The sequence below is a fragment of the Ammodytes marinus genome (assembly GCF_949987685.1).
Source record: "Ammodytes marinus genome assembly, chromosome: 18".
NCBI classification, from domain to species: Eukaryota; Metazoa; Chordata; class Actinopteri; order Uranoscopiformes; family Ammodytidae; genus Ammodytes; species Ammodytes marinus.
Genome location: NC_137222.1, coordinates 12,867,850 through 12,883,504, shown reverse-complemented (window position 1 = coordinate 12,883,504; position 15,655 = coordinate 12,867,850). Strand labels below are relative to the sequence as shown.

General features: G+C 41.3%; 1 protein-coding gene across 1 annotated transcript; it reads right to left on the bottom strand.

Annotated features, from left to right (window-relative positions):
- Positions 1–7,402: 7,402 nt before the first annotated feature.
- mpx (myeloid-specific peroxidase) lies at positions 7,403–15,601 on the bottom strand. Its single transcript, XM_080047084.1, has 16 exons — positions 15,555–15,601; positions 15,336–15,401; positions 15,106–15,193; positions 14,713–14,888; positions 14,385–14,517; positions 12,748–12,877; positions 12,448–12,654; positions 11,991–12,354; positions 9,844–10,004; positions 9,473–9,731; positions 9,213–9,383; positions 8,866–9,103; positions 8,374–8,582; positions 8,177–8,214; positions 7,947–8,000; positions 7,403–7,543 (listed from the first exon to the last, which is right to left on the bottom strand). Exons 2-16 carry the CDS (start codon positions 15,397–15,399, stop codon positions 7,535–7,537), a joined length of 2,301 nt encoding a protein of 766 aa, XP_079903210.1. The 5' UTR covers positions 15,400–15,401; positions 15,555–15,601; the 3' UTR covers positions 7,403–7,534.
- Between the last annotated feature and the right edge of the window lie 54 nt (positions 15,602–15,655).

Sequence of the window (15,655 nt, the reverse complement as noted above, 5' to 3'; positions counted from 1 at the left end):
TGTTGGAGTATTCCTTTAAGGTGTCACTATGCTTCTTCCAATGTGCTTGTCGGATTGTTGAACAGCGTCTGAAATCAGGAGGCCAGCATCCCACAATTTCTATAGCTTTCGAAAACCAATGATACGCGATTCATTTCCGCTGTAGACAGTGATTCTTTGACCGCGTGGAAGCGAGAAAGTAAACAGGGTCAAGTGCGACAGTAGGCATGTCTTTGAGGATAGTGTTATCCAAATCCAAACCATGATCCAGAGCAGCTTCAAACACCTTTCATTCACATGTGGTGAGTTTTGGTTAGTACACATGGTTGTGCTATTTCTTTCTTTGCTTGTCACACAAGGTGGTGTCACATGCTAAACCATGCACCAATCAGAGTTAAGCATAATTTTAAATAAATCTATAGAGTTGTTGGTTTGTATTGTTGACAGTTATATTTGCTTTCAGTGTTACTCACCACAAGTTCCATGGTCGAGGCTCAAGACTAGAGGTGATCGGGGCTTCTCCACCAGGGCGCCTCGGCTTTGGAACGACCTGCCCGCGTAGATAAGGCTTGCTGAATCAGTAACCTCTTTTAAATCACTTCCACACTTCACTTTCACTAAAACACATTTTTATAGACTTGCTTTTACGTGAAGCCGTCCTTTTTATTCTCTTCCTCAATGTCTTTTTACCCTAGCACCTATTAATCTCATTTGGTTTATTGCATTTTGTGCCCAGTTTTCTTTTCTTTTTCCCCATAATGTGTATGAGTAAATGTGTAATTTATCTTATTGTATGTGTGTTTTTGATTATTATGTATTAATTTGATTTGTACTTGTATGTTTCTTATGTCAAAGCACTTTGTAAACTATAGTTTTTAAATGTGCTATACAAATAAAGCCATTATTATTATTATATGTATCTCATTGAGGTCTAACAAACTGGTTGAGTTGAGTTATTTTAAAATATTTAAAAATACCTGTATTGCTGAAATACATGTTTGCTTTTTGGCAGTGTTTTTCCTCCCTACCTTAAACTGCCTTACCGCTGTATTGTTACATTTCGTTGTGCATTAGCACCCAAAGATCACCTGTAGATCATTGTAATAGTGTTAACCACTGACAAAGCATGAAAACAGTGCTGCATGACGCTACTGTTGAAAAACTCAACAGGGTATCTTTCAACTTCATTAGTGCACATTAAAGGTGAAGTAAGCGATTTATTTATGTTAATATAAGTGTTAAATCGCTCTTTATTCATACAGTGATCACTTATATAGTGTGCGCGTTTCATAAAGCCGATCTCTCAGTCACCCGCTCTGCATGTAATCTGCAAATTAACTTTTCAGGGATCCCGAAACTGATATCCAATCACAAGAGAGAACGCTACAAACCGGCACCCGTCTCACTGCCGGTGCAAGCGCGACAGATGGGTGAATGTTTATGTGCCTACAATGGCGGCGCAGATAAAAATCCTTCACAATGTCTGTTTTGATGGTTTTTATCATGTTTTATCACACTTACTTGTCTGAGATGATGCTAGATAACTCGCTGTTTGAAGACCGCAGTGCATTAATGTGGTGACATGGGGCCGAGGGAGGGGACTGCTAACTGCAGTCAGGAAGTTAGCTTAACTTACCATTCCGCTTACTGAACCTTTAAGTTAAGAATGTTTAATTGTATAGAGAATTACTCCAGATCATACAAAGCTTTTCAGGACCTTTAATAACCACAGTGTGATCAAGAACCAAAAGCAGAATCATTTGTAGTCTGAGAATGTTTTTTATTTAATTGTAGAGTAAATTGAATCCTGCTGTAAATTACAGTCTAACCAGTTGTATTGTTCTTGGATAAGGGGGAGCACACATCATCGCACAGTCACGTGAGGTTACATTTTAAGCTTGTGTAAGCTGTGGGGCGAATCAGAGCCAAGTGGAGTTATATGAGCTTCTGAAAACGATCCTCCCTGCAGACAGTTTCTGTGTTTGTATCAAACAGAAATTGTAGACATGTCCCAATCACAGCATCATCAGCAATGAATCTGGCTACTATTGTTAAAGTTTCCTTTTTGTCCCAGTTTCTTTTCCCCCGACTGGATTTGGACTTTTGTTATGTGTTTCCAGAATTGAACAGCTATGGGTGTACTTTTTTTTTAACCAATATAAGATTGTGTTTGTGCTTTGAGGATGCCTAACATATGAGTGTGATCGTGCATACCAACAGTTCCTCCAGAGAGTGAAAACTATGTGTTTATGTTCCCTGGTTGACTCATTTCTCTTCTCTTGAAACCCAGACAGGCAGTCAGAACCAGCTGTACTGGGTCACCACTGTTTTTTTTTTCTTCTTTGCTCGTAATTCATTGAACTCTCTCCATGCAGAGTACTTTTTCTCCAGCGAGGGCAGCACAGTGTTCCCTCACGCAGCTCACAGACACATCTGCAAGGAATTAGCCGAGTTCTTTTGTCCACGTTGCTGGAATTCATCTCCATTCCAGATTTTTTTGGGCACTCAATTGAGCTAAACGAATTTGAATAAATCCACGTCTAAGTTGCAGAATGGGGAGGGTAAGTAGTGACGAGGTCTTCTGCAGGAGACATGTCATTGAACGAAGAAGTGGGGAAAAAAAGGATCCCCATCCTTTCATGAGGCTAAATTTACCATAAAAACCAACACAGATCATTCAGTGCCATCTCTGTCTCTGTCAACATCTGGCAGACATTTGCATCTTTGCATGAGATGTGAAGCCTACATTCATCTTTTTGTCTTGGAAAAAACCCAGCTTCCGGAAGAATGAACATAAGAATGATTTTCTCAACTACTGATTAACCCTTTTTTCTTAATTTGAATTTTATTATGGATTTTCACGCCTTTGTTATGATCTCCTCTCACTGAAAGTGGACCACACACTTCTCTCAAAACAAGCCTCTGAAAGGCTCCCAAGACTCTTCTCTCACACCCCTCTTCCTGAACCCTACAAGTACATCTCTGCTTCAGCTATTGTCCTTAACAACTTTCTACAGAATTACATTTATACTATTTAATTTCCTTCCAGTAGTAGATAAATCACCCGTTTGAAAAAAATGAAAAAAAGCCTATTCAAATAAGCTCAAAATTCCACGACACTAACAGATCAATTCAAATAATTTCTCCTCTTTCATAAATACTAGGTTTCCATTACTCTTGGAGCACTATGTTTGGGCTCGCACCACACACGCACGTACACACACACACACACACACACACACACACACACATGCACACACACACACACACACACACACACACACACACACACACACACACACACACACACACACACACACACACACACACACACACACACACACACACACACAAGGCACAGAGGCACAGAGGCAGTCAGTCATCACACACATACACACACTGTCTGGTGGACTACGTGGCACTCTGCACATGCACTATAGACTCTGCAACCAGGAGGAGGAGCGCTTTATCAAGACACAGCCCAGACAACTTTACATTGTGCCATGATTCTTGCTTTTGTACGTTTTTTTTTTTTTTTACTCCCAATGTCTCTCCACATCTCACAACCACAGAGACGCGATCCCATTTAATTCATTGATAAAGAGTTGTACTTTGATTATATTTTCAGCAGTGATTTATACATGTATACGTCCCAAGACAATAACAGAGTAGACTGTGGGGGGAGCTACAGAAGTTAATCACACTACAAGTCAGTAGTGTTCACTGGAATTGATTTGGGATGTTGACACTGTACCTATTGTAGTAGTTAAAATGTCAGTTACAATGTGTAGTTATTGGCCACCTGGGGGCCACGACAACACGCTGTAAACACACTCACAAATGATCACCATCTAAACTTTAAAGACTAGGCAAATATGTCGGCTGGCTTTCTGCTGCAGAGTTGGATGAGAATAACAAAAAAACATGATAAATATGGATCTATAGCCAGCAGCAGCATAGCTTGGCTTAGTTTCCACAAAGACTGGAAGCAGGGGGAAAGAGTTAGCCAGGCTCTGTCACAAGCTGAATAATCCACCTACCAGCATCCCTAAAGCTCATTTTGCTAAGCTAACCGGGATGTTAGCTGTATATTTATGTTAGGTGTATAAACTTGAGACTGGCATCAATCATCTCATCTAACTACTGTAGAACTCTACAACTCGAATAATCAGATTTATCAAAAATGTCGAACATTTTAGACACAAGCACTGGTTAACAACTCTCACTTCTTAGCAAGAAAGTCCTTAGTTTAAATCAGGAGTGTCAAGCTCATTTTCACAAAGGGCCACACTACGAATCGAGAATCGCACTATGGGCCAGACATGTAGTTTACTGACATGCTTTCTTTTTAATCTAAGAATAAAAACAATATATCTAGGTATATAACCTGTGTACATACAGGGGCATAGGCTAGGTTTTGTTTCAATATTTTGGGGGAGAATATGGGTGTGCTCCCCCAGAGGTTTTTGAGTGTCAAACACTTAATTTCCTGCATTCTGGTGGATTTTTATCCACCAATCTGTGCCTTTTCTGCATCAATTTATGGTGGACATGTCTATTTTTCTGTAAAGGAAAAGCCAACATTCATGTTCCTGGTGAAACAATTATAATGGAATAAAATGCAGTAAAACTCAGATATTCAGGATTGAGCCACAAAATTTATTCTCCTGGATTTTTCAAAACTTTCTGCACATTCAAAACATGGCACGTCTGGAGACAAGGCCTCGGAAGAAGCAGGGACGGAGGGAGGGGGGACCGATTACTTTTTTGGTCATCACGCTATCTCTCCATGGCTGACTACATCTTTAACCCCCGGACCTTCATGTATACTGCTCGGCCCAAAAAAAAGTTGCCATCTTTTTACTGAGCAAATAGGCAAGAGCCCTCCATCGGTCAAAAACTGCACTGATTAATATGTTTCAGTTGGCAACAAGTTATTTAACCCTTTTTGATGCAGTGTATAGCTTCCTATTTCTTTAACAACCATGTCAGAAGACATATGCCGTGATTTTGGAAAAGATGTAACTCTGTTTCAGAGGGATGAAATTATTGGCCTGCATCAAACAAAGAAAACTACCAAGGAGAAGATGAAACTACTGAAATTGTGTTAAAAACGGTCAATACATTAATTAAACCTGGGTAGATAGGGGTGAACCCTCATGTGTTCGGAAAAAAATATGTAATGATCATGACAGGAGATCACTTAAAATAAATAAAATTATTTAATGCAATCAAAATTTAAAATATCGACAGAAGAACTCATTATGTTTAATAGTGAAAGTAAGAGCATTTCCACATGCATAATGCGATGAGAACGCAAGGGATATGGACTAAGCAGATGTGTAGCCTTAAGAAAATCACTAATCAGTGGGGCTCATCAGGATACAATGCTACAATTTGCTAGGGAGCATACAGATTGGACTCTGGAGCAATAGAAAAAAGGTTGTGTGGTCTGATGAGAACAGATTGACCCAGTTTCAGAGTTATGGGTGCTTCATCAGGGTAAGAACAGAGGTGGATAAAGTGATGCTCCCATCATGCCTAGTGCCTACTGTACAAGCCTGTGTGGCAGTGTACAGTATGATCTGGGGTTGCTTCAGTTGGTCAGGTCTAGGTTCTAAGCAACCTTATGTGCCAAATAAAGCTTATCAAAATGTGCTATGGCAAATATGTAGCCTACAGTAATCAACAAGATATTTAAGTGTGTGACTTTGTTTTTGGGCGGGCAGTGCAGTTTGCATGTTCACCTTCCTTTCCTCTGGACGCCTTTTACAGCTTGAACATAGCCCTGGTAGGCCGAAGAATATACATTTAGATAACCACAGACGTTAATGTTAGTGTGTTAGTTTGTCAGTCCTTCCCCATGCTCAATCCATGGAGGCCTGAAGCTACAGGCCATAAACTTTTACATGTTGAAGAAAATGGATAGGAGAAAAGCAACCTTTAAGGATATAAAGGTGTACAGGTAAACTGGGTTTAACCCAGTTTACCTGTACACCCTACATGAAAATGTTTTCTTTAGGCTGAGGTTGCTTAAGAATTAATTAAAGACCTGGAAATAGCACTACAGGGTTCAGGTTTGTTACTAGGGACTATTGACTTAATGAAAATATCAAACTTTTTTAGATGCTCTAGTCTAGAGCAGTCATTCCAAAAGTGGGGATCGGGACCCCCTTGGGAGACGTGAGACACAAAAGGGGGGTCACAAGATGCTTTCAAATATGGCTATATGGCTGTTGTTCTTTTGTGTTGTACCTTGTTTGCAAAGGCCTAAGTGTGCGTGGCTGTGCACAATATGATATACCACCTCCAGGGTCAGTGGGGTCCCCATTCTCTGGCACTTTATTTTGAGGGTCGCAGGCTGAAAACTTTGGGAACCCCTGGCCAAGAATCTAAAAGCCTCCTTGTAAGAATGAACAGCTTCCTTCACTACAAGAATCATGTTTATATTGCTTAAAAGAACGATGGCTCCATCTACAGGAGGCTTCCATTTGGAATTCTGAACTAATAACTAAGTTGTTTCTTTAAGTTTATTGTTATTGCATAAAAGAAAGAATATTCTTCAAAGTATCCAAGCTTGATCTATAGTTCTGGTCCAGCCAAAGTGCGAAGGAAAAACTGCATCTTCCCTTTCTTAACAATCGATTGCCGATGAGCGATTGTCGTGTACTTAAACACCTGGCTTCACAATTTCTCATGTAGACATACATACAACATCAACACGTTTTTTCTTTGCTCAGTTTATTGATTTTTTAAAATGCGAAATACAACAGATATATACGAAAAGTTACAGTAAAACAATCATCATGCACAAAGCAAGACACAGCATTTTAAAAGCAAGCTTAAATGTAATCAGAGTATAAAATATTCCCAAAAACAATTATTTTAACATTTAATTACGCCATACAAATGTTCTACTGATTAATTTTGTTCTAATAGACTGTATGCTGTAACAGAGTTTGGCAGATTGGCTACTATCACTTGAAAGTTCAATAGTCAGCTTGCTAAAAAAAAAAATTTGAAGTTCAGTGCAGAGAGAGTGAGTAATGAAAGCTGATCCTGAAGCAGACAGACTTTTGGTCCATTAGAGGGATGCAGTTTAGTACGGAGTGATTGTGTCACACGGTGAAGAGCAGGTGTCCCGAGAAGTAGCTTCTGGTACTTAGGTTGTTGTTGCTGTCGGTTGACTGCAGCCACACTTTGTCCCCCGTCTCCAACCGGACCACCACGTCCCCCGATGACATGTGGCGACCCCCCTGATAGACCCTGAAACTGCGCTGCAACACCTCGTTGTTACACCTCAGGTCCATGCTTCCTGAGCCTCTGAGAGATGTGCAGAGAAAGCTGAACTGATAGACACCAGGGATGATGCAAGTGAACATGCCCGTCTGCAAGCTGTAATGGTTCTGTTTGTTGTAGATGACCTTATGGAAGAGAATTACTTTCCCTTGGTATGGACTGTACCTGCCCAGGAGGATGGAGAAGGCAGACAGTGTCTGCGAGGCATTCATGTTGAGTACTGACAGTCCAGGAGGGCCTCTCGGGCCAGAGGGACCTACACCACCTGCAGAGAATAGTTACCAAAAAATGCTTTTATTTATATATTGTAGGCTTATACTTTGATAAAATACAATTGGCTCTTGTGCTCTGTTATGAAGTATCCAGATTTTCCCTTGTGGACCTTCATGTCTTTTTAAACACTTTTTGTTAAAAGCTGCAATGCAAACAAACTGCTTTACTTTGTGTTCATGGCATAAAGCATTTTAAAATCTATGATGGTTATGCACTGTTGCACAATATGGATAATTCACCAAATTGCCAGCTAATTTTGTTTTTCTGATCTCTAAAAATTACAAATTAACATTGATTAAGCCTGTGTTGACAATTTAAACATGTTGAGCTTTCAGCACTATATACAATGAACAAAAAGCTTAACAGAGAGAGTGTATTATAACTGATTGAACTACCTCGTTGTCCTCGAGGCCCTGGTGGTCCACGGGGTCCTCGGGCTCCGAATGGGTCTGTATATAAGGTAAATGAAGAGGTTAAACTTATTCATTTTCACAAAGTGCTTGTATTAATAAACGATGTATGGTTTCTTTGGAAGGGCACCACCACAGAGATGACAAAAGGTTCAAACAACAAGGAGATGTTACTTCTAAAATGTGACTACCACTTGTTAGTATACAACACCGACCTCTGGTTCTCTGACACCATTACAGCTACCACCCGGCCCTGCAAAATCAAACACCACATATGAGAAACGCTTGCCATACGCACCGTTAGAGAATAAATAAACACCAGGTTAAACTCAGAAGATGACAAAATTAATTCAGAGCTGAGAGTTCTGCCCCTTCCTCTGAGGTCAAAATGTTTAGTCCCATCCTGTTTCACCTGTGCAGGCTCTTTCCCTCCAGGCAGACAGGTTCAGGCTCCTTAGTCTGGAGCAGTTGACAAGCCGGTTCTGGTTTGAGGTGACTTCGAAGGCCTTAGAGGGGACGGACGTGATACCGGTGTTGTCACAAATGATTCTGGACAGGGTGACAGCGGACAGAGCGGCCTGCTGAGTACGAGTGAAGACGCCTGGTTTCTCCCACCACAACCTGATCATTTCAGACAAGAGGAACAGAGGAAGGAATTAAAGTCAACTGAGACTGTTTTTAAAATGTATTTAAATGTGTCATTTTACAGATGACCTTATTAAATTGAGAAGCTACTGTTTAAAAAAAGTCTCTATGCCTTCATGTTTTCAGATAACTGGACTGAAAGCAACACAGACTGCACGTATTTACATTGAATCTTTCATTGAGCAAAAACAGAATCCTTCAGAAGCCCACGCCTCCATCATAAATACCTATGACTGCATGTATCCACACACATACTGACCTGTCACCCTGGCGGATCCTCTGGAACTGTGTCGCGATGAGGCAGGCAAACAGAGGCCCCACACGGCCCCCTTGGACAAACGGCTCTGACACGCCTCCCATCCAGATGTCGATGTTGTTGGGCGTACCGTAGAGCTGCAACAGCCGGCGGGCAAGGTCTGCGTTGTTCAGAACCCGAGCAAGCTCTGCCTGGTTCCTAGGCTGAGACAGGCCGCATGACCTGCGCCACGCGTTGTAGCCTAGAGGAGTGAATGACACGTAGACAAAGAGAGAATGAGGTCCATTGAGAAGGTAATAAAACATTAGGAAGAAAAATTCAAAAGACTGAATTTTGATTAAGGGATCTACCAGGCAAGCCATGGTCACGTCCCCTCTCCATGTTGAGCGAGCCCAGGTCCAAAGCCAGATGCATCACAAACTGGAACAACTTCTCCCTGATAGCATCCACCATCATGTGATCCTGAGTGTTCAGCTTAGCAGGGCGGCCAACCAAACCACGGAGCAGAGGGTCAATGCCACCTGGAGAGACAAAAGTCAAAGTTAGGGGAGACAGTTTAAGACGGAGTGAGACACCAATAAGTTACCAAGCTTCTCTCTGTATGGCTTACCCTCGAAGACGATTCTCCAGGGAGTGAAGAAGGCTTTGAACAAAGGGACGCTTGGGAAGCGATTGTTCTCCCTGTAGTTTGCATCCAGACGAGATAAGAATGGCTGGATGGCCAGGTGGGCAAAGCGGTAAGCTGCGGTCGCAAAGACGTTGGAGATGCTGGGATTAACTCTGGGATTGTAACCGGGGTAACGGCCAAGCCGTGTGCGCATCTCGTTGTCACCCACAATGTGTGGCAGATAGTCCCTGAACACAAACAACTGAGAGAGACAGGGAGAGTCACTTGAAGTTAAAGACAGTGAGTGTATGAAACATGCTCTGGAGATGTAAACATATGAATGTGAATGGTGACTGACTCTTAGGTTGAGCTACCTGTGTGTAAGCACCCATGATCTTCCGGGCCTCTTGGTAGAGGGTCTCACTGTCCCAGTGTGGGTTTATTCTCTTCAGTGCACGAGCCAGGCGGTTATGTTCACGCAAAAACAGTGTGTGCACTGACGTCAGAGCGATGTTCTCGTCCACACGGACATCACCTTAAAAAGAGAAATTTAAACATTATATAATTGGATCAGTTCTGTCTATCAGGGGTCCATGAGTGAATAATGGTTAATAAATGGCTTTATTAAGGCTTTAAAAATCATAAATAATACACAAATAGGAACAGTTAATTTATAGTTGCTTTCCTTTTTTAAAGCAGCTCCGAGTAACATTTAAATATCTTTTTAACAGCCTCATGTTTCCTCTCATAATCATAAATTACCTTTAACAGCAAACGAGACCATCATTGCAAAGAAATACGTTTTTATATAGTTTTTATTAATGCTTTTGGTCTGGTCGTACACCCAGTCCGATTTTCGGTTCACGCGTGCATGCTCTATGGTCACATATTCGTATTGGTCGCAGATTTCAGTTTATCGCAGCAACGCGATTTGAGAAGCCTATCCCTCCAGGTGAGGGAAGGGGAGCGGGAGCCTTGTTTGAGACAGTTATTTGTCATCATAATGACTGATAACGGGGCTGAATCATCAAAGAAAAAAAAGAAAATGCAATGAAGAAAAGCTAAAAGGGAGAGTGATAGGCGGTCGGGAGGGCGTTGCCAAGCAACGTATACACAATTTCACGGGAGCATGGAGCGAACCAAGACTGCAGTGTTTACTCCTAAATGAATGAGCGGTAGCCTACTAAAACAAAGTTTACTTTGCCTCACCAGCATCATCAGATGACCATTATTCATCTTAAATAGTCATTATTTACAACAACATAAACACATTACCTCATCGTGATCCATACTAACTGCCATCTCTCGTTCATTCGCTTTCTGTGAGGACACGTAATCTTTCAGCTCCGTGAGAGGTGACACTGCATCAACTCATTGCAATCAGGTGTGTGTAGCACTGACTGGCATTAGTTGATGCTGTGTCAATAACCACTCTCACGGAGCCGAAAAGAGTCTGGTGCCCTCACACTTTCAACACACGGACATGCACTATATTGCTTCCTGATCATTTGAATCTCGCACGCCCGGCACGAGCTAGAAAACAGCTTCACGACAGCTGGCGTCGTAAAAATACTACCGATTTTGTCCAAAGGGGCCGCCAACGTGCCATGTTACTCGTAGTGGCTTTAAATTATGTAAAAATACTTTTAATGTCCTGATTGTTGTTCACATTTTTAAATAATCAAAATAACATATGCAATTAGGGCTGGGTATCGTCAAGGACTTTGCGATACGATACGTATCACGATACACTGGTCACAATAAGATATATCACGATATATCACGATATATTGCGTATCTTGATATATCACAATATATTGCGATATTTCATAAACAAGTTGCCTTGTCAAACATAACAGCACAATATATTGATAATTGCACAGACAAATGAAGTCAAAACTATTTCATTCACAACTTCCTTTACTGTTTTTCTTCCTTTTTTTTGGTTTTGGCAAATGATCAAACACTGCTGCAGTTGCCATAACATCAAAAAAACAAATCCAATTCACTCTTGTACTAACTGTACAGGACACACTGAAAATGAAAACACATCAGTGTGCTTTTCTGACACAGTGAATCTTAAGTATTCTTATAAACAAAATTGATCCAACTTCAATACTCAGTATCCTAGAGGCCCAGGCCTGACAGCAGACATGGGTTTGAATCTGACATTTCATTCCCTCTCTGCCCCATTTCATATATGTCTCTCTGCACTGTCAATAAAGCCCTGAAAAGATTTTTAGCTTTTTTTTAGCTATACAAATCGATACTGATATCGCGAAACTAAGTATTGCGATATATCGCAATATCGATTTTTTGACACAGCCCTATATGCAATGCATTTCTGTGAGGTTTGAAGTCAGGCTGCACAGTTATGATTCTGAAATGTCACAACCTTTGCAACCCAAAATTCTTATTCCTACTCCTACAGCTTATAGCTGATCTATAAAGCTCTAAAATAAAGGAATAATCAACCATTTACAAAGATATCTGTTAAGAGTTAACCTGCAAGATGACCAACCTGCGATGAAACAGGGCACCTCTCTGGCGTTGGTGTCGTTAGTGACTCTTCCGCGAGTGGCGCACATGTTCGCCTGGAGAGGGCTGAAGGGCAGCAGCTCCCTGCCGTTGTCTCTGAACTCTGTGTTGACGCGCAGCAGGCCGCCATCATTACTGAGGTCGCGAAGAGACAGAGCAAGCTTCTCCTCCGAGCCGTACACCTGGCCAAGATCCAGGAAGGCCGTCAGGGCGTTGATCTGCTCTCTCTTGTTGGGTTCTCCGCCGAAATTGAAGGCCGAGACTCCTGTACCGCAAACAGGGGCGGATCTGAACGCAGGGATGCAGCTGTCTGGGCCGGTGGGCAAGCGGGGGTCGCCAGGAGGAATCTGTTTGTTAGAAAAGGAGGCCAAAGGTTACGGAGAGAATCTTTTACAGAAAAACATTTTCGCAATGTTTAGGTTTGAGGTTTTGACACCAACCGGGATGGGGATGCAGGGCTCAGTTTGCTCACAGCTCTCGTCGCAGTTGATCCCGTTGCTGAAGGAGCGGATGCTGGGGGAGAAGGGCGTGAAGCTGAGATCGTGGTCGTTCCACTGCCCAAAAAAGGTCACCATGTGAGTGAATTCCCTGTCGTTTACCACGCCTGCGTCCATAGTACTCAGTATGTTGTTGGACACCTGTCGCACCTGAGAGCGAAGGAAAATTGTATAGCATTCATTTTGAAATCAGCGTTTATGTCAATAGAATCAAAGAGAGTGTATGGGATTTCAATGTTGTACCAGTGGGAGCAAGAAGTTGTTGAATGTTCGGTTTCTGTTCCAGCCTTTGGGTAAGAAGATGCCATCGTCATATTCGGCAGGTAGCCAGCGGGCAAAGGGGGTGTTGGTGGCTCCTTGACGAGGGTTATTTCTAAAAGCAAACGAGAAACGCCCGTGTTGGTAAACGCTACTTGAGAAATCCCAGGGAAGTGTACACATCTTCTGTGGCGTGTGGACTAAGATGTTCGGTTGGATTTCACAAGCATTTCCTCTGAATGTAAGCGACACTTGATCTCTCTCTCACACACACACACACACACACACACACACACACACACACACACACACACACACACACACACACACACACACACACACACACACACACACACACACACACACACACACACACACACACACACACTTTCCATTAATTCAACCCTGTTTTCTTGACATAACCCATACAGGCAGGGCTGTACAGTGCAACAGCTTTTGATCGCATTTGCTACTGAAATTGATCACGTGCGATGATGAATACAAGTCGCACTAGTGCTAATGAGGAGAGGCTGTCTTTGAAACACAGAAGAGCGCTGCACAACACTGCTTAGAGGGCTCTACATTAACACTGTCCAAATGGGGTCTTAGGCGAGTAAGTTATTGAGTCCACCCTCCACTTTGGCTGGTGAAAGATATATGTAAGGAGACGGCACATTACCGCAGTTAAGTTAGCGGGTGTGCAAAGAGAACATTTCCTGTGCGCCTTCACATTAAAAGCCTATTACTAGCCAAACGTGAGTTGACTTTTATTTTGAAGCCGGTAAGAACAGGAAATTAGCGCTTTACAGCACTGTAGTGCTCTAGCTTGAAAGGCAACTCATTCAGCTGCAAAGAGCAGTCAACAATAAACAAACAAAGTTTTAAATAAGCCACTGAAAAGCTACTCCCAACACATTCACAACAACCTATTTAATTTATCCTAAGTTGTACCAATATGTATACTTATTTATTTAATAGGCTATGTTTAATGTTTTAAAGTTTGGTTTTAATTAACAGAAGGACATTTTCTATTATAAATATAATAATTATATGTATATACAAAACATATTTAGATATAGATATTATTTTTATATTTTTACGGGGAGAAATAATTCAGAATCAGCAAAAAATTGCAATTGGCAGGTTAGATTCTTTTGTCTAAATTGCAATCAGTGCACCCCTATCAATTATTCTATAATTATTACTGCACACACTAGGATATAATATGAATTGAGAATCTCAAATGAGACCAAGATGACATGCTCAAAGGTAATTAGAGCGAAATGCAAGGGATAAGGTTATGCAAGTTTTCGATCATAGCCTACTTTGTGTGCTACCAAATTTATTTTTGTGCTACTGAATTTTTTTGCTTGCTAGCACCAGTGCTACCACCTAAAAAAAATGTATCCCTACATATGTGTGGGACAGTTCATCTTGAAAGCATAGAGTAAAAAATAGATAACAAAAGTTGATGATGCAGATATTTTGTTAAAATGTGCAATGATAAGTTCTTTGAGGAAAATGACTTAATTGTGAGATATATTAACAATGTTTCCACATGTTCACATACTGCCACTAGTGAAAATGGGTGTAATAATCTTGTAAAGAAGCGTTTGCCTTACATGTTGTTGCAGACGCTGGTAGCTGTGCGATACTTGTCAAGGTTTGGTGTGGTGCGGCATTGTGGAAGAGCGACTTGAGCTGAACATCCACTTATCTCTGCAAGCTTTTCCAGGTCCTCTCTTGTGAGCAAATCTGAAAAATGTGAGAGAAACATTTCATAAATCCTAAATGTGTGTCTGTGTTTCATTTCATTTGTTCACGTCTAGTCCTTCATTACAGCTCTGAAGTTCTCCGCTACACACACATATTAGCAGGTAAACCACAGGCTCTCAAACAAGACAAGGAAACAGTTGTCCCAAAAGAATGTAAGCGTAATGCATGTCTGACCTGTTGCATTGAGCGAGCGTTTGTGCACATGATGCACCCTCTCCTGCAGCAGACGGAGAGTTTGTGCCATGTAGTCTGCAGATCTCACAGCAGAGCGGGTGCCAGCTCGAGGCTGCTTCATCAAGCGAAGAGCATCATGAGGTCTTACCACGTCCTTGCGGACTCGTCGCAGACTCCTGGTATTGGAAAAAGTTACACAGTTGAGTTGAATAATAAAAAGCCCATATTGTGTCTTTTTTTGGGAGATTCTATAATGTTATCACTTTTACTTAGCTGCAAAGATAGTGCATTAAATGGCTTCCATTCAAAATAAATTGTTTATCAGTAAAAATTCTTACAGAATTGGTTTGACAGATAAAATAATTCATGAAGTAATCCATAAAATGAACTCACTCTTCTCTTGAGTACTTGTACGCATCATCCACGATTTTCTTTGCTTCTCTAAAGCAGTCTTGAAGGAGAGGACTGCCGAGATATTCTCCTGCAAAGACGAAACAAACTTATAAAACTGTCCATCAGTTTGGACCAAATGATTTTAAACTAGACAGGCAATGCAGCACAGACAGATTGAGGTATTAAAAGGGAGTCAGAAACGGGTCCACAGTGTGAAGGATGTTTCGTACCTGATGGTTTGGAGTGAACAGGCACCAGGCAAACGCCCAGCACAAGGAGGACGGAGAGCAGCATCACTGAAACAAATAAAGCATAAATCAGTATAAAAACTAAATGTATTGAATTTTTCAAAAACAATTGTTTCTTAAGCATCATCTGAGATATAAAAAAAAAAAAAAAAAAATCATCAAATAATAATTTAATTTTTTCTTTAATTTAAATCTTGTTACCTGTGTTAGCCAAGATAGCTGTGAGGATTTCAGTTGCTCCTGGAAGATTTAAGTTAGCGATGTTGTGGCAAACGTTGTCACCCTCCTTATATCCAGTGTGA